Genomic DNA, 25,672 nt, shown 5'->3' on the forward strand with positions numbered 1-25,672 from the left:
GCAAATGGCATGTTGGCCTTCATAGCGAGAGGGTTTGAGTATAGGAGCAGGAAGGTCTTGCTGCAGTTGTACAGGGCCTTGGTGAGGCCTCACCTGGAATAGTGTGTTCTGTTTTGGTCTCCTAATCTGAGGAAGGACATTCTTGCTATTGAGGGAGTGCAGCGAAGGTTCACCAGACTGATTCCAGGGATGGCTGGACTGACATATGAGGAGAGACTGGATCAATTGGGCCTTTATACATTGGAGTTTAGAAGGATGAGAGGGGATCTCACAGAAACGTATAAGATTCTGAAGGGATGGGACAGGTTAGATGCGGGAAGAATGTTCCCGATGTTGGGGAAGTCCAGAACCAGGGGACACAGTCTTAGGATAAGGGGTAGGCCATTTAGGACTGAGATGAGGAGAAACTTCTTCACTGAGTTGTGAATCTGTGGCATTCTCTACCACAGAAAGTTGTTGAGGCCAGTTCGTTGGATATATTCAAAAGGGAGTTAGATGTGGCCCTTACGGCTAAAGGGATCAAGGGGTATGGAGAGAAAGCAGGAATGGGGTACTGAAGTTGCATGATCAGCCATGATGATATTGAATGGTGATGCAGGCTTGAAGGGCCAAGTGGCTTACTCTTGAACCTATTTTCTATGTTTCTAACACCATCACCTCCCAAGTTTTCATCCACATCACTCACCATCCTGATTTGGACATATATTGCCATTCCTTCATTGTCACAAGGTCTCTTGGAAATCCCTACCAGTGTTATTTGCCACACTGTTTGCAGTGGTTCACGAAGACCCACCATTACCTTCTGAAGGGCAATCAGGGATGGGCAATAAATGCTGGCTTTTCTGTGACGCCCAATTCAGAGAATGAATTTTCTTAATATAAAATATCCAAAAAGGTCACTTACCACTCCTGACTTTGTTTCAGGAGGAATGAATAGGACCAAAAACAGATCAATTTTCTGCCGTCTTGTGTTCAGTGTGACTCCCTATGACTCCAGGCTGCCTTCGACCTTACAAAGGCCTTTGACACTGTCTGTCACGAGGGTCTATGGAGTGTCGTCCTCCGTTTCGGATGCCTCCAAAAGTTCATCACCATCCTCTGCCTGCTCCACGACGACATGCAGGCTGTGATCCTTACCAACGGATCCATTACAGACCCAATCCACGTCCAGACCGGGGTCAAACAGGGCTGCGTCATTGCCCTAACCCAACCTTCTTCTCAATCTTCCTTGCTGCGATGCTCCACCTCAGTCGACAAGCTCCCTGCTGGAGTGGAACTAAACTACAGAAGCAGTGGGAAACTGTTGAACCTACGCCATCTCCAGGCCCAAGACCACCCCAGCCTCTGTCGTCGAGCTACAGTACACGGACGACGCTGGCGTCTGCGCATATAGAGGCTGAACTCCAGGACATAGTTGACTTATTTACTGAGGCGTACGAAAGCATAGACCTTGCGCTAAATATCAGCAAGACAAAGGTCCTCCACCAGCCTGTCCTCACCGCACAGCACTGTCGCTCCAGTCATCAAGATCCACGGTGTGGCCCTGGACAATGTGGACCACTTCCCTTATCTCTGGAGCCTCCTATTAACAAGAGCAGGCATTGACGACAAGATCCAACACCGCCTCCAGTGCAGCCTTTGGCCGGCTAAGGAAAAGTGTTCGAAGACCAGGCCCTCAAAACTGCCACCAAGCTGATGGTCTACAGGGCTGTAGTAAAACCCGCCCTCCTGTATGGCTCAGAAACATGAAACATGGACCATGTACAGTAGACACCAAATCGCCGGAGAACTACCACCAACGATGTCTCCGCAAGTTCCGACAAATCCCCTGGGAGGACAGGCACACTACCATTAGCGTCCTCGACCAGGCCAACATCTGCATCATCGAAGCACTGACCACATTTGATCAGCTCCGCTGGGCAAACCACATTGTCCTCATGCCAGACACGACTCCCAAAGCAAGTGCTCTACTCCGAACTCCTTTGCGGCAAACGAGCCAAAGGTGGGCAGCGGAAACGTTAGTAAACAAGAAAAATATATTCCAGTGAGGAGGAAAGGGTGTAAGAGAAAACATAGCCATCTGTGGCTAACTAAAGAAATAAAGGATGGTATCTAATTAAAAACAAGGGCATACAAAGTGCCAAAACTCGTGGGAGAACAGAAGACTGGGAAGCTTTTAAAAGTCAGCAAAGAATGACTTAAAAAATGATTATGCCCCCGAACTCCACATGCTCTGACCTTAGTTATGAGTCTACTGTACAGTACCTTTATTGAAGGCCTTTTGAAAATCCAAGTATATTACATCTACTGCAATACCCTTATCTACGCTTTGTTACTTCAAAGAATTCAATAATGTTGGTCAAGCATGACCACCTCTCTGAAATCCGTGCTGACTATTCTATTTTCAGTTTCTAGATGTTTCTCTCACATCCGAGTAAGGATTCCATTATCTTTCCTACAATGACATTGCTAATTAATCTAATTCCCTGGGTTTGTTCGACTTTTTTTAAATATAGGAATTCCATTAGCTGTCTGCCAGCCCTCTGGCACTATTTCCTTTTCAAATTCATTTTTATATAGATGTAATAATGCCTCGGTTATCTCATTCCTAACTTTTTAAATAGGCAAGTACGTAATCCACCCAGACCAGAGGTTTCATCCTAACTTTGATTAGTTTATCAACTATCTTCCCCCCCCCCCCCCCCCCCCCCCCCCCCGGCCACTCTCCTATCTTGAATGTCTTTATATTTTTCTGTTCTCTTCTAATGTCGTGTTCACCATATTAGTCTCCTTGGTAAATACCAACACAATTATTTAATAGTTTGTCATTTCGCTGTCATTATCTGTTGAGTTTATTGTGAGTATCCTTTAGTGGCCCTATCCCAATTTTCTTCTGTTACTTGTGTTTCTGTAGCATATTTTACTATTTATTTTTATATTCCTTGATAATATAATTTTGTAGTTTCTCTTTGCCTTTCGTATTATTGTTTAAAATTTATTTCCTAAGTTTTTCGTATTCACTTTTGTCATCCTCTCCTTTGTCTACATACTTGGTGTATGCCTTTTTTCTTCAGTATCAATTTTGCCCTTATTTCTTTATTTAACCATGGTGTGTCATTACAGGTACTATCTAGTTTGGGCCTGGGTATATAATCTCCTGGACTCTCTCACTTTTAAATCTTTCCCACTGCTGTTATATTGCATTGTTTGTCAGTATTTTTTGTCCAGTTTATTGTGCCTAGTTTCATTCTCATCCTCTTCAAATCAGCTTTTTTCCCAATTTATTACTTTGGTCTTTGTCTTATTTGTATGTCCTTCTCAATCATTATGTTAAGCCTTATGTTATGATCGCTATTGCTTAAATGTTCCACTACGCTTGATCTTGCCTGCCTAATTTTTCTGAGGAAGTGACATTCCAAGTGGACAACTACCTAACATAGTATATTAGAACAATGAATGCTTTATCACGTGTGGCTATTAAGGCAAAGACTGTCATTTAAGAAAAGGAGGAAGTGGAGGCACAGGGACAAATCTTCACATTCTGTCGTACAACTTGTTTGTAGAATTGGAGAACTGCATCATCTAATCGTTGCTAATAAAGGAAGCGAAGGTCATCTTGTAAACAACTTGCACTTGTAACATTTAACATAGAAAAACATTCAAAAACATTACTGAGGCATAATTTAATCAAAGCATTCATGTTCATTTTATTAGAAATTTCTTGCAAGCACTTGTATTAAAGAACCAATTTCATGAGTACGTTTAGTGATTTATTTGATTGGATAATTTGTATGTTTTGAATATTACTTCTAATTGTATGCACCAAAGTGAGTGGTGGAAGAAAACAGCAGCTGAGACCGTGGGCCCAAGTTTCGGGCCGTACCTAGAATGGCGCAGCCCTGACCTGGAAGCCTGTTTTTCGCGCCACAAATTGCAGCTCAAAAAAAACTTCTAGATTCTCCAGCTCCCTGCAGGTCGTTTGCAGCTCGGCGTGGCGCAGCACGAGCTGTAGGGGGCGGAGCTAGGTCCCTGCGCTGAAAACAGTGCCGGGACCTCTGCACATGCGCGCTACAGTGGGCGCACATGTGCAGTAGCTCCAGGTGGCCAAAACTGTGGGAGGGGCCCGAAGCATGCAGCCCCTAGCCCTGGCCGAATGGCCTCACTGGGGCTGCGTGAATAAGGCTCCTCCCACGGCCAGCTCCTGCTTCCTCCGGACCCCGACCGACCGACCTCCCCTCCGCCCTGTCCCGTCCCGGACCCCGACGCCACCTACCTGTCAATCCGGTAAGTCTAAGCTCGAAGTCTTGGGCCCGGCTCTCTCTCTCTCTCTCTCTCTCTCTCTCTCTCTCTCTCTCTCTCTCTCTCTCTCTCTCTCTCTCTCTCTCTCTCTCTCTCTCCTACCTCCCCTCCCTCCTTTCTCTCCCCTCCCTCCCTCCCCCACTCCACCTCCTCGCTGTCAGAAACAGACACAGACAGAGTGTGAGACACACTGGGGGGGGCATCCCAGCATGCTGTTGGAGGGCTCCCGGTGCTGCAGTCGGTAAGTAGAAAATGTTTTATTTATTGATTTAAAAAAAAAATATATTTCTTATTAATTATTTTTGATGTTTTTATCATTTTATTATTGATGATGGCTCTTTATTTGTAAAACTGAAGTGTTTAATGTTTGTAAACTTCCCTTTAAACCCTCCCCTCATTCCCTACGCCTGATTTTCTAAAGTGTAGACAAGGTTTTTGTGAACGTACAAAAATCTTCACTTATTCCATTCTAAGTTAGTATGGAGTAAGTTTTCACTGCCGAAACTTTGAAAACAGGCGTAAGTGGCTGGACACGCCCCCTTTTGAAAAAAAATTCTGTTCCAAAGTGAAACTCTTCTAACTGACTAGAACTGGAGCAAACTAAATGGCAAGAATTTGAATTTCTAAGATACTCCGTTCTACACCAGTTGCTCCAAAAAATCAGGAGCAACTGAGGCTGAAACTTGGGCCCAATGTGTGGGGTATTTCCTAGTACATCAATGGTAGACGAACAAAAAAATAAGGGATTGTTTGGTCAGTTTTCTGATGATTACTTCTTGCTTTTCATTTTCATTAATTTAATTCACTTAGAACTTAACATAAGTACTTATTTCAGCCAATCACTTTTTTTTCCCCTATGGAAGGGTGAGGTCTTAAGGTGCGATGTTCCCAAGTGTGACACCTTTTTTAAATGCCACATTAGGACAGATGCACATTGGACACAATATGGTATATATCTGATTTATACACAAGGAAAATGCAGAGTGAATATCCCTCAGGTTTCAAAGAATTTGAATTCAATCTACCAAAGTGCTTCAAAGATTTCCATTGATCTGACCCTTCATTCTGTATAAGACAATCTTTGTTTATATAGCCGCAGTAATAAATAAGAGATTTCTTTGTGATTATCACAGCCAATTAGACATCCATAAATGGGAACAACTTGCTCAAGATAAAGCATGGTGAAAAACCATAGAATGGTTACACAGTACAAGAGGCTGCCATTCAGCCTGTCGAGCCTGTGCCAGCTCTCTGAAAGAGCACTTCAGCTTGTCCCACTCCCTGCCCTTTCCCCATAGTCCTGCAAATGCTTTTCCTTCAGGTACTTATCCAATTCCCTTTTTTGAAAGCCACAATTGAATCTGCCTCCACCACCCTTTCAGGCAGTGCGTTCCAGATCCTAACTGCTTAAAATTCTTTCCTCATGTCGCCTTTGGTTGTTCATTGAAGGCAATACCTACATTGAGGCCCATCGCATTGCTGATGCTGCATGTTAACGCCAGCTGAGGAAGTCTCACTTGAATAGCAATGGGAAATTAACCTTATCCTAGCTCTTGGATTGTACAGGAACCTTGTTGTGCATGTTTGGAGTTGCAGCTTCTCATTTCACATCTACATTTAAATTCTAGCTCTTAAAATTCCTGGGTGATGCAATGTGAAAGCAATTTCTTTAATAGCTGAACCAATGATTACCCCTTCTAGTGACAAAAAGAGACCCCAATTGATTTAGCCATTAAACACTGAAATTGAAATCTGAAACATATCTGGAAATTCCTTTTTCAGCTACTATGTACACACTGAAGTAAATGGTGATTTTTCACTAAATATTCTATTGGTAGTTGGTATGATCAGTTGAATTGTATTGCTATTGGGAAAAAAACATTTCTAGCCTAGAATATTGATGGTCATTAATATAGTTTCGGTGTAAATTACTGGTAAATAAAAATGTGATTTAAAGTTGTCTGAATGGTAAGTATTAGAAGTTCAGTTGCCTTTACAAGCAGTTCAGTATGTGCCCAGATTACAGGTCAACCTGCTTACAGCACACAAAGGCAGATTTCTGAAAGCTTTATCATTTGTCAGCAAGTGGAAAGCTGATAAGGGTGTTGAAACAGATTGCTCCTCATATCTCCACCCAATCAGGGGAAAAAGTCACTGGTGGGTGAAGTCTGTAGCTCCCTAACAGTAGTAACTCTGTTGGTCGGTGCATTAACCAGGAAATAGAGGGGGCTTGTAAAAAGGGAACAGCAATAACCATGGATGATTTTAACTTCCATATTGATTGGACAAATCAAATTGGTCAGGGTAGCCTTGAGGAGGAATTCATGGAGTGCGTAAGGGAAGGGTTCCTTGAGCAGTACGTAACCGAACCAACCAGGGGGCAGGCTATCTTAGATCTGGTCCTGTGTAATGAGACAGGATTAATAAACAATCTACCAGTAAAGGATCCCCTGGAAATGAGTGATCATAGCGTGATTGAATTTCAAATTCAGATGGAGGGTGAGAAAGTTGGATCGCCCAGGGCACTAAGCTTAAATAAAGGAGACTATGAAGGTATGAGAGCAGAGTTGGGAAAAGTGGACTGAAAAAATAGATTCAAGTGTAGGACGGTTGATGAACAGTGGTGTATATTTAAGGAGATATTTCACAACTCTCAAGAAAAATATATTTCAGTGAGGAGGAAAGGGTGTAAGAAAAAAGATAGCCATCTGTGGCTAACTAAAGAAATAAAGGACGGTATCCAACTAAAGCCAAGGGCATACAAAGTGACCAAAACTAGTGGGAGGACAGAAGACTGGGAAGCTTTTAAAAGCCAGCAAAGAACGACAAAAAAAAAATGATTAAGAAAGGGAAGATAGACTGAAAGTAAACGAGCACAAAATGTAAAAACATATAGCAAGAGTTTCTATGGTATATAAAAAGGAAAAGGGTGGCTAAAGTAAATATTGATCCCTTGGAGGACTAGACCGGGGAATTAGTAATGGCGAACATGGAGATGGCAGAAACTGAACAAATATTTTATATCAGTCTTTACGGTAGAGGACACTAACAATATTCCGAGAATGGATAGTCTAGGGGCTATAGAGGGGGAGGAACTTAACACAATCACAAACACTAAGGGGGTGGTACTCAGTAAGCTAATGGGTCAGAGAAACCCCATAGACCTGATGGCATGCGTCCTAGGGTCTTCAGAGAAGTAGCGGCAGGGATTGTGGATGCATTGGTTGTAATTTACCAAAATTCCCTGGATTCTGCAGAGGTCCCAGCAGATTGGAAAACTGCAAATGTAACGCCCCTATTTTTAAAAAAAAAAGCACGCAGACAAAAAGCAGGAAACTATAGAACAGTTAGCCTACCATCTGTGGTTGGGAAAATGTTGGACTCCATTATTAAACAAGTGGTAGCAGGACATTTGGAAAAGCAAAATTCGGTCAGATTCATGGATTTATGAAGGGGAAGTCATGTTTGACAAATTTGCTGGAGTTCTTTGAGGATGTAACGAACAGGGTGGATAAAGGGGAACCAGTGGATGTTGGGTATTTGGATTTCCAGAAGGCATTTGACAAGGTGTCACATAAAAGGTGACTGCACAAGATAAAAGTTCACGGGGTTGGGGGTAATATATTAGCATGGATAGAGGATTGGCTAACTAAGAGAGAACAGAGAGTCGGGATAAATGGTTCGTTCTCTGGTTGGCAACCAGTAACTAGTGGAGTACCACAGGGATCAGTGCTGGAACCCTAATTATTTACAATCTATAACGACTTGGCAGAAGGGACTCCATGTAACAACCAAGTTTGCTGATGATACAAAGATGGGAGGAAAAGCAATGTGAGGAGGACACAAAAAATCTGCAAAAGAATATAAACCGGATAAGTTATTAATTCCGATGTCTCCGGTCTGTACGAAGTTTCTATAGAACCCGGGAAGGCATCGGGTAAAGCCGGGTTTAAGTGCGCAATGCGCAAGCGCTGAAATCTGTCAAGTTTCTGCCTGGGAGCGAGGACTCTTGTAGGGCAAGATTTCCGATATTTACGAATATCTTGCCCTGCAAATGTCCATTAATATCCTGCGCCTGGAAAAGCAGGCATATAGCCTACTTTTACAGGTGCAAGTGTTTAAAAATACACACACATTTTAAAATAGTTATAAAATCACATTTTATTTTTAAAAAGCCAGTAAAGTATTGTTTTATAAGCACTTTAATTTAAATGTATGTTAAATATGTAGTTTATTTTCTATTTTTTGTGTTTGGGGGGTTCTCATTCATAATAGGAGTTCCGGATTTGCGGAACTCCTATTATTACGAATGAGAAAATATACTAACCTGATTGGCTGCTCTCTCCAGCTCCCGGCTTGTGCCTGTCTCCTTGCGCATGCGCTGCAACGCGCAGTTGCGAGAGCCCTCCGGCTCGGAAGTTCAAACGGGCACAGCAGCAACAGGTAAGTGCGCATCTTTTTTCCCTATTTCACTGGTTTGCCCGTGGGAAGACCTCAATCGGAATTTCAGGCTCATTATTTAAATGGAGAAAGATTGCCAAGTGCCACAGTACAGTGGGACCTGGGGGTACTTGTGCATGAAACACAAAAGATAGTATGCAGGTACAGCAAGTGATTAGAAAGGCTAATGGTATCTTGGTCTTTATTGCAAAGGGGGTGGAGTATAAAAGCAGGGAAGTCTTACTACAGCTATATAAGGTATTGGTGAAGCCACACCTGGAATACTGTGCAGTTTTGGTTTCCATATTTATGAAAGGATATACTTGCTTTGGAGGCAGTTCAGAGAAGGCTCACTAGGTTGATTCCGGGGATGAGGGGGTTGACTTATGAGGAAAGGTTGAGTAGTTTGGGCCTTTACTCATTGGAATTCAGAAGAATGGGAGGTGATCTTATTGAAGCGTATAAGGTTATGAGGGGGCTTGGCAAGATGCAGAGAGGATGTTTCCACTGATGGGGGAGACTAGAACTAGAGGGCACGATCTTAGAATAAGGGGCCACCCATTTAAAACTGAGATGAGGAGAAATTTCTTCTGAGGGTTGTAAATCTGTGGAACTCAGAGCTGTGGAAGCTGGGAAATTGACTATTTAAGACAGAAATAGACAGTTTCTTAAACAATAAGGGGTTAGGGGGAGCGCGCAGGGATGTGGAGCTGAATCCATGATCAGATCAGCCATGATATTGAATGGCAGAGCAGGCTCAAGGACACCCTCAAAGCCTCCCTGACAAAGTGCAACATCCTCACCTTGGCCAAAGACCACCCTAAGTGGAGGAAGCACATCTGGTAGGGTGCTGAGCACCTTGAGGCTTGTCGCCGAGCGCAGGCAGCAGAAAGAACGTGCAGCAAACCAGTCCCACCCACCCCTTCCCTCAATGACTTATCTGCCCCACCTGTGACCAAGACTGTGGTTCTCATATTGGACTGTACAGCCACCTAAGAACTCATGTTAAGAGTGGAAGCAAGTCTTACTCGATTCCGAGGGACTGCCTATGATGATGACTCCCTATGCAAATTATTCTATTTGGGCATTGTATTGTGAAAAATCTCAGAATTTAAGCAATAAGATTAACCCATAGTGGTCTCTGCATTTCGTGCAAGTGGAACTATTACATTTGAGAATGGTGGTGAATTTATAAACTGCACAGTACTTTAAAAGGCTAAGTTCAGTGAAACTGGAGAATGTAAGTCTGTTGAGTGTCGTAACATATTTAAAATATATTTTGAATAGGATGAAGTTTCTCAACTGACTACACGTTGTGAGGATCTGCAGAAACAGAACAAATTGTTGCTTGAGCAGGTGGAGAACCTTAGTAATAAGATGGTGACCACTGTGCAAGAAGCAAGCCAAAGCTGCTTAAATATCTCTTACAATGAGGAGGGAAAGTCCCAGGAACAGCTACTTGAAATTCTGAGGTAATTAAAGTAGTAGTGTAAGCATACCTATTGAAATGGTAATTTCAAGAATGTGGAGAAACTTGTTCAGTGCTTGCATTTTGTTTTAATTTAGGATGCTAGTTGTTCAAAATTAATTCCTATGGAGTTTGGCAGAAGCTTTCTTAGCAGAAAGGGTGGGGTGGGAAATGTGAATTGTCAGTACTCTTTTCAGTGGCAGTTTTGTAACATTTTTGCATTTTTATGATTTTATCTTAAAACATTCCTTGATCTTTTTATGCCACAAAGTTACAGTTGACCTGAGATCAGGTGGGTGAAATGGTGTCAGTTTGACATTAAATATTTGTCTGTTTTACAATTAATGGACAGCAGAACTATGTTTTATTTAATATTCAGTTTTGATGTGCTCCAAGTAACAATCGGTTTCCACATGTGCCCAACTCTACCTCTCCACCACCTCTCTTGAACCTTCTGCTTGTCTGACATCTAGATTTGGATGAGCCATAACTTCCTCCAGTTAAATATTGGGAAGACTGAATCCATTTTGTTTAGCCCTGCCACAAGCCATAAAACCCGTGCCACCAATTCCATCCCTTCCCCGGCCATTGGCTCGTGCTGACACAGGCTGTATATATTCTTGGGGTCCTATTTCATTCTACCTCCGCTCAGCTAGCTTCTAACCCCATGTATCTGTTGCAAAGACCACCGAATTCCACTTCTAACTTCCCCAGGCCTACCACAGCCCATCTGCTGCTGCAGCCCTTATCTATACCTTTGTCCCCTCCTGTCTCAACCATTCCTGCAGTCTCCAACTGGCTGCCCGTATCTTAAATTGCCCCAAATTCCACTTGTCCATCACTCCTGTGCTTGCTGATCTCCATCCTGCTCCCCCAATACCTCCGATTTTAAAATCTGCAACTTCCTGTTTAAAACTTTGTAGCCTTGCCCCCCTGCCCTTCACAAACTCCCAGTTCCTTCTGACTCTGGCTTATGGCCCCATCTTCACCCCACCATTTAAACGTTGACTTCAGCAGTCTGGACGACACATTCTGGAATTCCATCCCTAAATCTCTCTTCCCTAAAACCCATTTGGTCACCCTGCTAATGTCTCATGTTTGTCTTGGTTTCCATTTTTAGCTAATTATGTCTCTCTGAAGTGCCTTGGGACATTGTTCTATGTTAAAGATGCTATATAAATTCTACTTTAAAAATTGAAGAATTTTAATATTGAAGTAGTTGAGAATTGATTTAAAAAGAAAAAAATCTGCTCGTGTTTGAAGGGGGCACAGAGCCTTGTAAAACAAGAGCCTTGTAAACCAGATGTTTCTTGGTTGCACTTGATTCACTTTATCAATATTACTAGGGCTCTGGTCTCTGCACCTAGATTTTCCATGGCCTCAAAAGAACCCTCCCCCTCCGTTACTCTTCTATGCCCCTCCCCCTGTGTGTTCCTCTGCCCTTCCATAGGTGCTCTTCCGATTTCATCTCCCTTCTCCTGACCTCTTGCCAACTCCCTCGTATAATAACTTATTTGATAGTCTAGATATGCTATTTGAGAATTCTGCTACAGATTGCCTTTGACATTACTGAACATTTACTTTGAACCATCAGCTTTTGTGGAATGTCGAGAAGGTTTTAAGTTGGTATTGCTATAGCAGCTGGATTTTGCTAGTAGTTACATACAGTTACCCTGCATCTACCTAAAAATCTACAATGGCGGATAAAACATGCTAAAGAAAAGTCTACATTGGAAGGAATTTAAAATGTTTAATGTTTTCTCCAATTGTGCATGCCATAGATTTGTGCGACGAGAAAGAGAAATTGCAGAAACAAGGTTTGAAGTTGCCCAAGTTGAGTCACTGCGATATCGCCAGCGAGTGGAGAATTTAGAGAGAGAACTGAAGGAAGTGCAGGATAGTCTCCACTCCGAAAGGGAAAAGGTGCAGGTAGATATACTAAGTTTAATTGCAATACTGGATCTACCTCCTACTAAGATGTTGATTTTAAGGATGGGGATATAGAATTTAGGGTAAAATGGTTGGAATTACTTTGAATCCTGGTTGTAAACCATGTATATGGAAATTATTGCCGAGCACTTCATATTCCAGATGTCATGCTGATAAATTTAGCTAATCATTCAGAAAGTGTATTAATTGAAAAATACATTGTATATTCATACAAATTTACGATTACTTCTTGTGGTCTGTAAGATTAGATACAGCAATATAAATGTAATCAGTTTTTTAAAAAATCTACTGACCCTGAAATCATCTAATTATTTTTAAATAGTTTGTCTTTTTTTTATATTTTTAACATGGGTAGTGTTGGTTCATCAGATGTTCAGTTGTTGGCTTGAATTCCTTACAGGTAACTGCCAAAACACTGGCACAACATGATGAGCTGATGAAGAAGACTGAGACCATGAATGTTCTAATTGAGACCAATAAGATGCTGAGAGATGAGAAAGAAAGGTTGGAGCAAGAACTCCAGCAATCACGGGCAAAGGTCTGTATCCTTCCCAGTCTGAAGGATCAACCACACTTTGTAGTATAACAATATGGAAATCGACGGGATAATTAGTAAATTTATGATGGTAATTTTGAAGTCAATGGAAAGTAAAATGGGGCAGTCAATCCAATCCTGCCCTGCGGATTAGATTTTAAAAATCTCTTTCCTCCCTCCCCACCCCAAACTTTGTACTGACTTGATGATCATGCTGTACAGAAATGTTATCAACCAGACAAAAGATTGAGTTTGGTCCATTAAAAGTGAAAGCGTTTACTCAAACATTTCCCAGCACTTAATGGCCCCAAGTTTCCACATGATTTGTTCCTGATTTTTAGGAGCAACTGGTGGAGAACGGAGTATCTTAGAAATCGGAATTCTCCACATTTAAGTTTTCTGCAGTTCTAGTCAGGTAGAACAGTTTCACTTTTGAACAGAATTTTTTTTTCAAAAGGGGCGTGTCCGGCCATTGGCGCCTGATTTGAAAGTTTCCACAGTGAAAACGTACTCCAAGCTAACTTAGAATGGAGCAAGTGAAGATTTTTATAGGCTTGAAAAAACCTTGTCTACACATTAAAAAATCAGGCGCAGATTGCAAATTAGGCGTCGGGAGCGAGGTGGGCGGGGGGGGAGAAGGGAAGTCATTAAATTCTACAATAAATCCTTAGTTATACTTATACAAATAAATCCAACCTGAATAAAAATTTATAAGCAAAGAAAAGATTAAATAAACCATGTTCCTACCTGTGTGAAAGTGCTTCAGGCAGGCCTTTCAGGCAACGGTTTGCCGTTGGGACCGACTGACGGTGGGGGGAGGGAGGGAGGAAGCCTCAGTACTTGAGGCAGCCGTTTACCGTCGGGACCGACCGACGGCAGGGGGAGAAAGCAGCAAGAAGCCTCAGTGCTGATCATGGAAGGGCAATGTGGTTTTATTAAAAAATGTTAAAAATTGAACAGCTACAAAGAATTTGAATAGTCTCAAACAAGTGCATGTGTCCTGTTTATCACAGTCTATCTTTAATTACAGAATGCACTCCCTCACACACAGAAATATCAAGAAAATTAAAATGCAAGCCTTTGCAAGGGTTCAGTAAACAAATTTTCACTTTTTCTGCAGCACTTTTTAAAATGGCCGAGTGCCAATGTTTACTTCAGACTGCGCGAACGCTCCAACGCGCAGGTTTGCCGGCACGAAAAAAACTCATTTCAATTGTACCCGCCCCCTCCTACTTAGAAAATCGGCGCGAGTGGTAGGCTCCGCCCCCTGTGCGCCGTGCCAAGCAGACATCGAGCTGCAAAGCGCTCGAGAATAGCGCGTTTTTTTTCAGGCGCCGTTTTCGGCGCGAAAGACGGGCGCCCAGCTCGGAGGGGTGCCTGTTTTGCCGCGTGTGGAAACTTGGGCCCTATGTAACTGGGCAATTTTTATGCAGCAGAATATTTGCTTGCACACTGGTTGACATTGCTGTCCAACTGTAGTGTTTTTCTAACCAAAAGGCAACTATGTAGTTATGATTAGGAAAAGCATTCCAAGTGTGCAATACACTACCCATAATCGTTTGATTTGTTGAATATACAGGTTGAGTGTCCGAAATCCGGAGTTCTGAAATTTGGAATGTTTCGGAATCCGGACACTGGGCCGATCCGTGGCGGGGTCGTCCAGAATCCGGAAAATGTTGTGAAATTTTTAGAAAACCAATTACTGCGGTGAGTTGGGCCTAGGGAGGGGGGAAAACACCAAAAATAAAAATTCACAAAGCCCTTGCCTATTAAATCGCTGAAAACTGATTAAAACAATCAAAACTTTAGCTTACCTGTTTTTGCAGGTCTTCAAGATGCAGGCTTTTCTCAGCTGCCAACCCCCCCCCACCCACCAGACCGCCGACCCACCGCTGCCAACTTTCCACTCTGCCGACTCTCGGCCCAGGCGTTTTCGGATTCGGAACATCGGAAAGATGTTCCGAAATCCAGAAATAGCTGAAAACCGGCACGGCCTCGGTCTTGCGATTTCCGGATTTTGGACGCTTTAACTGAATTGCAGTTCTGATCTAGATTGTTTTTTCTGTTAGTTATTTTGTGTAGCACAGTTCTTGTTGGGCACTTCAGCCTCACCTACAAAGCCTATTCATTTGTTCAGAGCTATCAAGTGCATTATAGCAGTATTGTAGTGGGCGCAGCAAAGCGTTTGACGCAAACTGGAGAATGAATGCAGGCATGTAACAATTTGTCACTCGACCATCACGAGTTGTAAAATTACTTTTAAATCGGTTGAGGTGCAAAAGTAATTTCCGTACCTATACAAGTGTTCAATGATTGTTTGCGCAGTGGTAGTATTCTTGCCTGTTGAGTCAAGGTTAGGGGTTCAAGTCCCACTCCAGGACTTGTCAGCCTCCATATGGTGTTCAGTATACCACTGAGGAAGAGAATGCATTTATTTATCAGGGGACACAGTCTTAGGATAAGGGGCAGGCCGTTTAGGATTGATGAGGAGAAACTTCTTCACTCAGAGTTGTTAACCTGTGAAATTCCCTGCCGCAGAGAGTTGTTGATGCCAGTTCATTGGATATATTCAAGAGGGAGTTAGATATGGCCCTTGGGGCTAAAGAGATCAAGGGGTATGGAGAGAAAGCAAGAAAGGGGTACTGAAGGAATGATCAGACATGATCTTATTGAATGGTGGTGCAGGCTCGAACAGCCGAATGGCCTACTCCTGCACCTATTTTCTATGTTAGAAAGTTCTTAGGATGTCCTCCAAATGCTTCATATTGAAACACCTTGCACACAGCACAACCAGGAAATAATGAATGGTCAATTAAGCTGTCTTTTGGTGGTATTGCAAGCAGTGTTGACCAGGGCAGAGGCAGAACTTCCTGCTGCTTTTCAAATAGTGCCCTGATATCTTCTACGTCCATGTGAGCAGCTAGATGGGGTCTCATTTAATATCTGTCAATACAGCACTTTTTCAGTACTGGCTTCTTCGAAGAAGCTTTTCAGTACTGCAGTGAAGAATCATAGATTGTGTTCATCCAAGAGTGGTATTTGAATCTGCAACCTTCTGAATCAGACCCAAGAAAGCAATTAACTGAGTACATTATTAGATTTATTAGTAGACCAAAATTTCATCCAATTAATAACTTTTTTTTTGGAGTCCAGTTTCAGTGCTGTGTAAAATTGGAAACCCAATCAGAAACTTCCAAAAGTATTGTATGCTGTATTTACTTGCACAATACTGGACGCTGAGAAAGTGTCGTGTGGTATTTTATAGGATGGACTACAGTGGTCTTTACTAGTCCTGCGTACTACTTTTATTATTGGCTATAATCAATTCAACATCTGTTCATTTTAGCAAACCATTTTTTTTTGGGGTGGGGGAAGAGCACTAACAAGTTTTTTAATAGTATGATGTGACATTTCATTTCACTGATGTGCTGTAGCTCTGCTAGATCTCTAATTTAGCTTGTGTGTTTCTTGTAAAGCTTCACTAGAGATATGGTAGTTGCTTTTAAGTATGTAATCTGGTAACTTGAATGTCCGATTTTTTTTTTGTCAGCTGAAATTTGTTCACTATGTTGATGTCCAATTCTTAGATTCGTAAGCTGGAGTCTGATATCCTGCCTCTTCAGGAGTCCAATACTGAGCTCAGTGAGAAAAGTGGCATGTTGCAAGCGGAGAAGAAATTGTTGGATGAGGATCTCAAACGCTGGAAGACCCGTGCTCAGGTACAATGGGGCAGATTTCCTTAAATTTCACTTTGATGCTCATTACACTCCCAACCTCAGCGTATTATTTCCATTTTTCAGCCATTAGTAGAGCCTCTCTGGCTTAGTCAGCCTATTTAGTTGCAATTGGTGCTAAATTTGACATTTTCTGAAATGAAATTGAGATAAACCAAACTCTCTTCACTTGGGACTTTTGCAGTTGCCACAGAAAGACCTCTGGGTCCAGATCGATGGCGCTGAAGTAAAAACTATCAATCTACGTTGTGCAGTCATCCATAATGATTTTCTTTCCAAGTGCTCTAACTTTGTTTCCCCTGAATATTCTTTGGCATTAACTTGTGCTACTTGGTTTAACTGCTTGCTTCACTATTTCAAATTTTTTTCTTTTTATAAATATATAGTTCAATTCCTAATTACATTATTTACTCAAAGGTAAACAGTTTATTCAAATCACCAGAAACTAACAAACTTGATGTTTTTGAAATAATTAAAGCTCTTGTAACTCTAACACCTATCTACAACAGAAATTTGCACTGATGACTATTACTGAAAGCAATATTCTGGTTGACTTTTTGTATTTTAGCAATTAATCAGTCAGCAGAAGGAGACTGATCCTGATGAGTATAAGAAGCTACTGTCAGAGAAAGATACAAATGCCAAACGCATTCAACAACTGACTGAAGAAACTGGGAAGCTGAAGACTGAAGTTGCTCGGTAAACAAATATGCCACATTTATTGAAACAAAACTGATTGGAATACTTTATATCCCTTCAAGTGAAGACTTTTGATGCTTTATTGGCTGCTCCAATTAGTTAAACAGAAGAAGTGAATAAACACGTGGAGATTAATGAGAACGCTTAATAATGCACCCAAAAGCACCATCTCATGCTGGAGGTCTAAATCTAAAAAGCTGGAAATACTCAGGTCAGGCGCATCTATGAAGAATCCGAAGTCAGTCGACGTTTCCTGCCTTGAATATTTCCAGTTTTTTGTTTTCCTTCTCGTAATATGGCCATGTGTATTTTATCAGTTTACATTTTAAGCAATTTCACCTGTAGTATAGGTGTCTTTTTTCAGTAGATTTCATTTAAAGCAACGAACAGGCTTATAGAGATTTGAATTGTTGTATTCTGTATTGTGAGGACAAGTGAATGAAATAGATTAAAAATCCTTGTGTGCAAAATGTTCTAGATTTCATTTGGTGACTAGCTTGTATTTATATTTGTTTTGATGTTGATAAAGCATCAATTTGATGGTTTAGGATTAGGAATGATCTCTCTCTGTATTTCTCGCATTCAATACTGGCCAGTCTCTTGCTTTAAGAGTAAAGGTTGGTACAGTTTTAAGTTAACAGCACATGTTTGCATACTACCATAATATGGTGTTTACATTGAATGCTGAAACCACATAATTTGCAGCTTTCCTGCTCCTGTCTTTGCAGCTTCATCTATGTTCCCTTCTTGGGCACAGTTTCTCTGGCTTTCCTCTTCCTCAAAATTGGCTTGTTTTTCATTTCTCTTTCTCCACCCCACTCTAACTTCCATATTATGAAATACTCAGACATTATTTTGACACTCCTCTTTTCTTTCTCCTCTTTTCCCCCCCCCCCCCCCCCCCACATTGTGTTTCGAAAAATAAACTTGGTTCTGCTACTTGCAAATTATGTGGTTATGTACCGCTTAAGTTTTCAGGAATCTTCATTCCCTGGTTATAGATTTACAAAGGGTGCTAAAGATATCTGGGTGAACAATTACTGGATAAAACTTTTTCCTCATGTTTACTTGAATCGCATCATGAATAGCCTAGTGTGTAGATTATTAAATTGAAATTTTTCAGCTGTATGTCAGTGCTGTACTGCAACTGGGTCTGGACAAGATTTTAATGCAGTTGTAACATTTTAAAGTAGCTCATTATTTGATGCTGTTTTGTTTGCAGACTGAATGCATCATCCTCTGTATCGCAGCGTGATGTGCAGACTTTGAAGACTGAACTCGCGAGATTGACTGTTGATCGTGATAAACTGAAACAAGAGATGTTGGCAAGGGTGGCAGATATCCAGGAAAAGAACAAAACTATCACCCAGGTTAAAAAGATTGGTCGGAGATACAAGACTCAGTATGAGGAGCTGAAGGCACAATATGATAAGGTAATGTGGGCCAAACTACTTGAATAGAGCAAGTGCTTTTCCAGGGGGGGGTCATAAATACTTGGCATTTTTAAAATTCTTGGTTTGTTCTGCCTATTAAAGATGTGTTTGCTTTTTAAAAAGAAAGTCAGATGTTTTGATTACGTTGGTCACATCACTTTCTGAGCACATTGGTTGCATATCCAAGTTAGGATGAACTGTGACTAACCCACTTTTAGTAAATATTTTTATAAGCTTATTTCCCCCCCCCCCCCCACCAAACCTAATTATTTGCATCACATCCCCTAACTTTGCTACTGCTTGGCATCAGTTTTCACCATTGTGAAGCACTTTAGGGCAGTTTATTACATTAAAAGCATAAATGCAAGTTGTTGCTTAAGTGGAGCATGTTCAACCCTTTATTCCATAGTTTTTTTTAAATTAAAGCTCTTTTGCAGATGGTTGCTGAGACATCCTCTCAACGTACAGCCGAGCAGCAAGCAGAGCAGTCCTCTGCTCAAGCCACTCAGGAATTACAGGAAACATTGTCCCAGTCTGAATCCAGAGCTAAGGCACTCGAGTCTCAGGCTGAAGCCCTGCAGAAGGTGAGGTCACAAAAGTATAATGAGTCAACTAAAAGAGAATTGTAAATGCAAAATTTGACATTTCTGCTTTCCAGTCCTTCCCCTCTATTTCTCTCTCCTTGCCTCTTCCCTGTAAATTTAAACTTACTTTCGTACCAAATGGTATATAACCTATTCTACTTCACGTAACTTTTTAAAACTGGTCTCCCTAGAAGTAGGAGACATATTCTGAATACTGGTTTGACATTTTTTTAGGCGATCAAGGCCCAGAAGTGCCCACCCAAGTACCATAACACATTTATTAATTATCTTCATTGCTTTCCTCCCTGAGCCTTTGCACCAAATGATTTTTCATCCTTGGTGTTTTCAAACTCCATCTCAACTTATCATGCTCTCTCTCCTGAGTTCACAAGCCTCCTATCCTGCTTTGATCTCTCTCCAATACATATTTGCAGCCAGCCCTTCTACCTTGCCATCTCTCGTGGCCTTGCTGTGTCAATCGCAGATAAGGCCATCTCTGACCACTTCCTCGTATCGGTCTCCACCCACATCTCCCACCCCTGAACTCACTTCATTCTGTGTCCGCCCCTGGGGAAAAAAAACTCTCCCGACTCTTACAACTGCACTTATGAACTCCGAATTGGCCAGCCTATGGCCCTCCATTCACTGACATTCCATTGCTCAACCACACCCTCACCGTTGTCCTAGTCCCTATTATATTTTTCTGTCTTTCTTTCTCTCTGTCTCTCTTTCTTTCTCTCTGTCTCTCTTTCTTTCTCTCTGTCTCTCTTTCTTTCTCTCTGGCTCGCTCCCCTCTTTCCTGCAATTCCATGTTTGAATCACTCCAATCCGGATTCCACACCTGCCATAGTACCGAAACGGCTCTCGTCAAAGTCACAAATGACACCCTTTCTGATTTGTGGGTGGGACTGCACTTGCCTGGTTCCATTCTTATCTATCTAATCCTAGCTAGAGAATCACCTACGATGGCTTGTCATCCCGCTATTGCATCGTTACCTCTGTGTCCCCCAAGGATCGATCCTTGGCCCTCTCCCATTTCTCATCGACATGTTGCCCTTTCATGACATCATCCAAAAACACAGTCAGTTTCCACATGTACGCTGATGACACCCAGCTCTACCTCACTACCACTTCTCTCGACCCCTCCACAGTCTCTAAATTGTCAGGCTGCTTGTCCGACATCCAGTTCTGGATGAGCAGAAATTTTCTCCAATTAAATGTTGAGAAGACCGAAGCCATTGTTTTCGGTCCCCACCACAAACTCCGTTCCCTAGCCACTGACTCCATCCCTCTCCCTAACATCAGACTGAGGCTGAAACCATACTGTTTGCAGCCTTGGCATCATACTTGACCTTGAAATGAGCTTCTGACCACATCCGCAGCATAACTAAGACTGCCTATTTCCACCTCCGTAACATCGCCCGTCTTGGCCCTTGCCTCAGCTCATCTGCTGCTGAAATCCTCATTCCATGTCTTTGTTACCTCTAGACTTGACTATTCCATATTACTCGGCTGGCCTCTCACATTCTACCCTACGTAAACTAGAGATGATCCAAAACTCGGCAGCCCGTGTCCTAACTTGCACCAGGTCACGTTCATCCATCACCACTGCTCGCTGACCTACATTGGCTCCCGGTTAAGCAATGCCTCGATTTCAAAATTCTTATCCTTGTTTTCAAATCTCTCCATGGCCTTGCCCCTCCCTATCTCTGTAACCTTGTGCAGCCTTGCGATATCTGCACTCTAGTTCTGGCCTCTTGAGCATCCCTGATTATAATTGCTCAACCATTGGTGGCCGTGCCTGCTGTTGCCTCGGCCCTAAGCTCCAGAATTCCTTGCCTAAACCTCTCGGTCACTCTACCTCTCTTTTCTCTTTTTAAGGGGCTCCTTAAAACTTACTTCTCCCTGTCCTAATTTCTCCTTGTGTGGCTCAGTGTCAAATATTTTGTCTTGCAATACTCCTGTGCAGCGCCTTGGGATGTTGTGATGTGATTGCTGTTTTTAGGATTCTAAAGGAACTTGATAATGTAGACCATGACGAACTGTTTCACCTTGTCCAGAGCAGTAGAACCAGAGGACACAACCTGCCCTTGAAGGTGGGGAGTAAATTTGAAGCTAATCTGCAGAAACATAATTTCAGTGAATGAGTGATAAATCAAGGGCGATCATAGAAGCTGATAGTATGGATTTATTCAAATGCAAATTAGATTTCTTTCAGGAAATATTTGGGATGTAGTGCGTGAGTAATTTGAGACATGACTTGATATGTGCAGCATGCTGAGGAGGAACAGGTGACTGGACTGCGGTTTCCAAAACTTTCTATCATTGCGGGGTTTTCCTCGCCTCGTCTGGGTTTGTTGTAGAATAATTGTTAAAGTTTGATTGCCATGATTAGTCAATGACACCATTAGCGTATTTATTTAATCTAGCAATTCCTATGTTCATGTGTTCTTAACCAGTACAGCCCAAAATTACTGGGGTGGTCGCATACAATCACCATCTAATTTAAATAAGTAAAACTTCTGAATCATTAATTGTTCTCTTTTTTTTTTTATATAGTCTGTTAATGAGAGAGAATCTGAAGTGAAAAAATTGCAAGATGAAGTATCCCAGTTGCAAGGTGAACTTTCCCGATTGCGCCAGGAACTTCAGGAAAAAGCAAACCTTGAAGAACAGCTTCGGCAGCAGATTCTGGAGAAGGAAGACAAGACCAAGAAAGCAATATTGGTAGCCAAACAGAAGATAACACAGCTAGCTGGTCAGCCATTTATAATTTCACAAATCCATTATAATGAGTGAGAAAATAATTGCAGAGAAGAGCAGATATTTAGAATTTAAGCTCGTAGCTATGATTTTTCATAAGAACATAAGAAATAGGAGCAGGAGTAAGCCACTTGCCCCCTCGAGCCTGCTCCGCCATTTAATAATATCATGGCTGATCTGATCATGGACTCGGCTCCATTTCCCTGCCTGCTCCTGATAACCCTTTACTCCCTTATCGCTCAAAAATCTGTGTCTCTCCACCTTAAATATATTCAATGACCTGGCCTCCACAGCTCTCTTGGGCAGAGAATGCCATAGATTTACAACCCTCAGAATAAATTTCTCCTCATCTCGGTTTTAAATTCTAAGTTGTAATTTTCACCAAGTGGAAATATCCTCTCTGCATCCACCTTGTCGAGCCCCCTCATTATTTTATGTTTCAATAAGATCACCTCTCATTCTTCTGAACTCCAGTGAGTATAGGCCCAACCTGCTCAACCTATCTTCAGAAGTCAACCCCCTCATCTCCGGAATCAACCTAATGAACCTTCTCTGAACAGCCTCCAATGCAAGTATATCGTTCCTTAAATACGGAGACCAAAACTGTGCGCAGTATTCCAGGTGTGGCCTCACCAATACCCTGTACAGTTGCAGCAGGACTTCTCTGCTTTTATACTCCATCCCCCTTGCAATAAAGGCCAACATTCCATTTACCTTCCTGATTACTTGCTGTACCTGTATACTAACTTTTTGTGTTTCATGCACAAGGATCCCCAGGTCTCTCTGTACTGCAGCACTTTGCAATTTTTCTCCTTTTAAATTAGAACTTGCTTTTCTGTTATTTCTGCCAAAGTGGATAACCTCACATTTTCCCACATTATACTTCATCTGCCAAATTTTTGTCCACTCACTTATCCTGTCTATATCCCTTTGCAGATTTTTTGTGTACCCCTCACAATTTGCTTTCCCATCCATCTTTGTATCATCAGCAAACTTGGCTACATTACACTCGGTCCTTTCATCCAAGTCATTAATATAGATTGTAATAGTTGAGAACTCCGCACCGATCCCTGCGGCACCCCACTAGTCACTGTTTGCCAACTCACCGGTTCTGCACATCTCACCAGTACAGAAAATTTCCACATTCTGCTGTGGTGTGAAATTGTTGTGTTGGTGGTTTTTTTAATTGAATTTAAGAATCAACTTTTAGTGGTTACCAAATTTAACTATGAAATCCAAAACTAAACACTAACGTCAACAATTCCCTTTTTGTTTTTTTAAAAAAAATACTTTCTTGGGTGAGTTGTTTTTTCTCCCCTCTCCCTCCGTTTGTATCCTGGTCACGTAGAGTACTTTTTGAAATAAAAGCACAAAATGGTGGAAATACAGGTCAGGCAGCATCTGGAGAGAAAGAGTTGATGTTTCAGGTCTGAACTGGAAAATGTTAGACATGTAAAAGATTTTAAGCAAGTGCAGGGTCAGGGAATGGAGGGAGGGGCGGAAAGAACAAAAGGAAGGTCTGTGATGGGGTGGAAGGCAGGAGTGATTAAATAACAAAAGGTATGATAGTACAAGCAAAATGAGACGGTCCAAATAAAGAAACAAAAGATGAGTGTAGAAGAGGTGTAAACGGGAATGGCAGAATCATCAACAGCTGCCATGTGAAAAAATAAGGGCAGAGGCTATGGTCTGAAATTGCTGAACTACTCTATGTTGAGTCCAGAAGGCTGTAAAGTGTCTAATCAAAAGATGAGGTGCTGTTCCTTGAGCTTAGTTGGAACAGTGCCAGAGGCCAGAGTGGAGCAGAGAATTAAACTGACCGGCGACTGGAAGCTTGGTCATGATTGTGGACTGAACGGACATGTTCTCAAAGCGGCCACCCACCTGCGTTTGGCCTCCAGTGCAGAGGAGACTGTCTCATGAGCAGTGAATACAATATACTAAATTGAAAGAAGTACAAGTAAATTGCTGTTTGAATTGGAAAGAGTGTTTGGGGTCCTGGACAGTGGGAAGGGAGGAGGTAAAAAGGTAGGTGTTGCATCTTTTTGTACTTTGAGCTTGTCTGCTGTACTTGTGGATTTAGACTGGTGCAGGGAGTACCCTAGTATTAGAGTGGAACATTTTGTGTCGATGAAATTTGAAGGGAAGTGGCAGAATAGGAGGTCCTAACTTCTTTCAGCTTCTAAAAGCTTCTTAAATGGCTCAAAAGGCATCTCGATCCATTGGCAGCCTTTGTCGAAGCTGAAGTAGGAAAGCATTGAGATGTGATGAGCAAAAATTAAGTTAAAAGAAACCTAATGGGCAGACATGACTGAGAGCAGGAAAGTAATGAACCAACTCAAATTTTTGTTGGATGGGGGTATCGAGGGATATGGAGAAAATGCAGATAAAGTTGAGTTGGAGATCAGGTTCAAGGAGCTGAATGGTCTACTTCGGTTCCTGTGGTGAAGGGGTCAAGCTGCAGTCCACTCACTCGATCAACATGCAGAATGCAATTGGTCAAGTTAAATGAATGCAATTCTACTCAGTTTAAAAATTTTGAATTATTTCAGAATTCTGCTGCCCTTGCAATATATGACTCCAGCCAAGAAAAGACTTGCTCCAAGGCCTCTACTATTGCAGCAAGTGATGGAGTCACTTTTTTCCGTTCTGTGGGGAAGCTCTGTGTGGTGTCTCCCCTAACAGTTCAGCCAGAATTGAGAACTTGGAAATAAATGTAAACCCATGCTCAACTATTTGTACATCACTTGATCTGTAACATTGGAAAAATTATTTTAATTAAAAAAAAATTATTTTAATTCAATGAAGCACAAATGGTTAAACTAGCAATCGTACTATCAATAGTTGGTGTACTGCTATAAGAATCCCGTGAAAACCATTCTACCAGTGCCATTGTTTGTTTTTAAGTATATACATTACTTTTCATAAGAACATAAGTATTAGGAACAGGAGTAGGCCATCTGGCCCCTCGAGCCTGCTCCACCATTCAACAAGATCATGGCTGATCTGGCCGTGGACTCTGCTCCACTTACCCGCCTGCTCCCCGTAACCCTTAATTCCCTTATTGGCTAAAAATCTATCTATCTGTGATTTGAATACATTCAATGAGCTAGCCTCAACTGCTTCCTTGGGCAGGGAATTCCATATTCACAACCCTCTGGGAGAAGAAATTCCTTCTCAACTCGGTTTTAAATTGGCTCCCCTGTATTTTGAGGCTGTGCTCCCCAGTTCTAGTCTCCCCGACCAGTGGAAACAACCTCTCTGCCTCTATCTTGTCTATCCCTTTCATTATTTTAAATGTTTCTGTAAGATCACTCCTCATCCTTCTGAACTGCAATGAGTAAAGACCCAGTCTGCTCAATCTATCATAAGGTAACCCCCTCATCTCCGGAATCAGCCTAGTGAATCGTCTCTACCCCCTCCAAAGCTAGTATATCCTTCCTTAAGTAAGGTGACCAAAACTGCACGCAGTACTCCAGGTGCGGCCTCACCAATACCCTGTACAGTTGCAGCAGGACCTCCCTGCTTTTGTACTCCATCCCTCTCGCAATGAAGGCCAACATTCCATTCGCCTTCCTGATTACCTGCTGCACCTGCAAACTAACTTTTTGGGATTCATGCACAAGGACACCCAGGTCGGGTGGCACCGTTTAATGTTTTATGTTTTCACAGATAAACTCAAAAGAGTTTCATGCACAAGGACCCCCAGGTCCCTCTGCACCGCAGCATGTTGTAATTTCTCCCCATTCAAATAATATTCCCTTTTA

The 25,672-nt window shown here is 42.0% G+C and overlaps 1 protein-coding gene across 5 annotated transcripts in view; it reads left to right on the forward strand.

The window, feature by feature from the left end:
* tprb (translocated promoter region b, nuclear basket protein) overlaps positions 1 to 25,672 on the forward strand; it is a 140,864-nt gene that overhangs the window by 54,826 nt on the left and 60,366 nt on the right. For all 5 annotated transcript variants that reach the window (XM_070887144.1, XM_070887145.1, XM_070887147.1 and 2 more), the window contains exons 26-33: positions 10,027 to 10,211; positions 11,989 to 12,136; positions 12,558 to 12,695; positions 16,280 to 16,411; positions 16,995 to 17,125; positions 18,348 to 18,558; positions 18,996 to 19,142; positions 21,702 to 21,900. In XM_070887144.1, coding sequence (XP_070743245.1) covers positions 10,027 to 10,211; positions 11,989 to 12,136; positions 12,558 to 12,695; positions 16,280 to 16,411; positions 16,995 to 17,125; positions 18,348 to 18,558; positions 18,996 to 19,142; positions 21,702 to 21,900 — 1,291 coding nt within the window. The remainder of the gene's footprint in view (positions 1 to 10,026; positions 10,212 to 11,988; positions 12,137 to 12,557; positions 12,696 to 16,279; positions 16,412 to 16,994; positions 17,126 to 18,347; positions 18,559 to 18,995; positions 19,143 to 21,701; positions 21,901 to 25,672) is intronic.

Source organism: Pristiophorus japonicus, chromosome 8 (genome assembly GCF_044704955.1).
Source record: "Pristiophorus japonicus isolate sPriJap1 chromosome 8, sPriJap1.hap1, whole genome shotgun sequence".
NCBI lineage: Eukaryota > Metazoa > Chordata > Chondrichthyes > Pristiophoridae > Pristiophorus > Pristiophorus japonicus.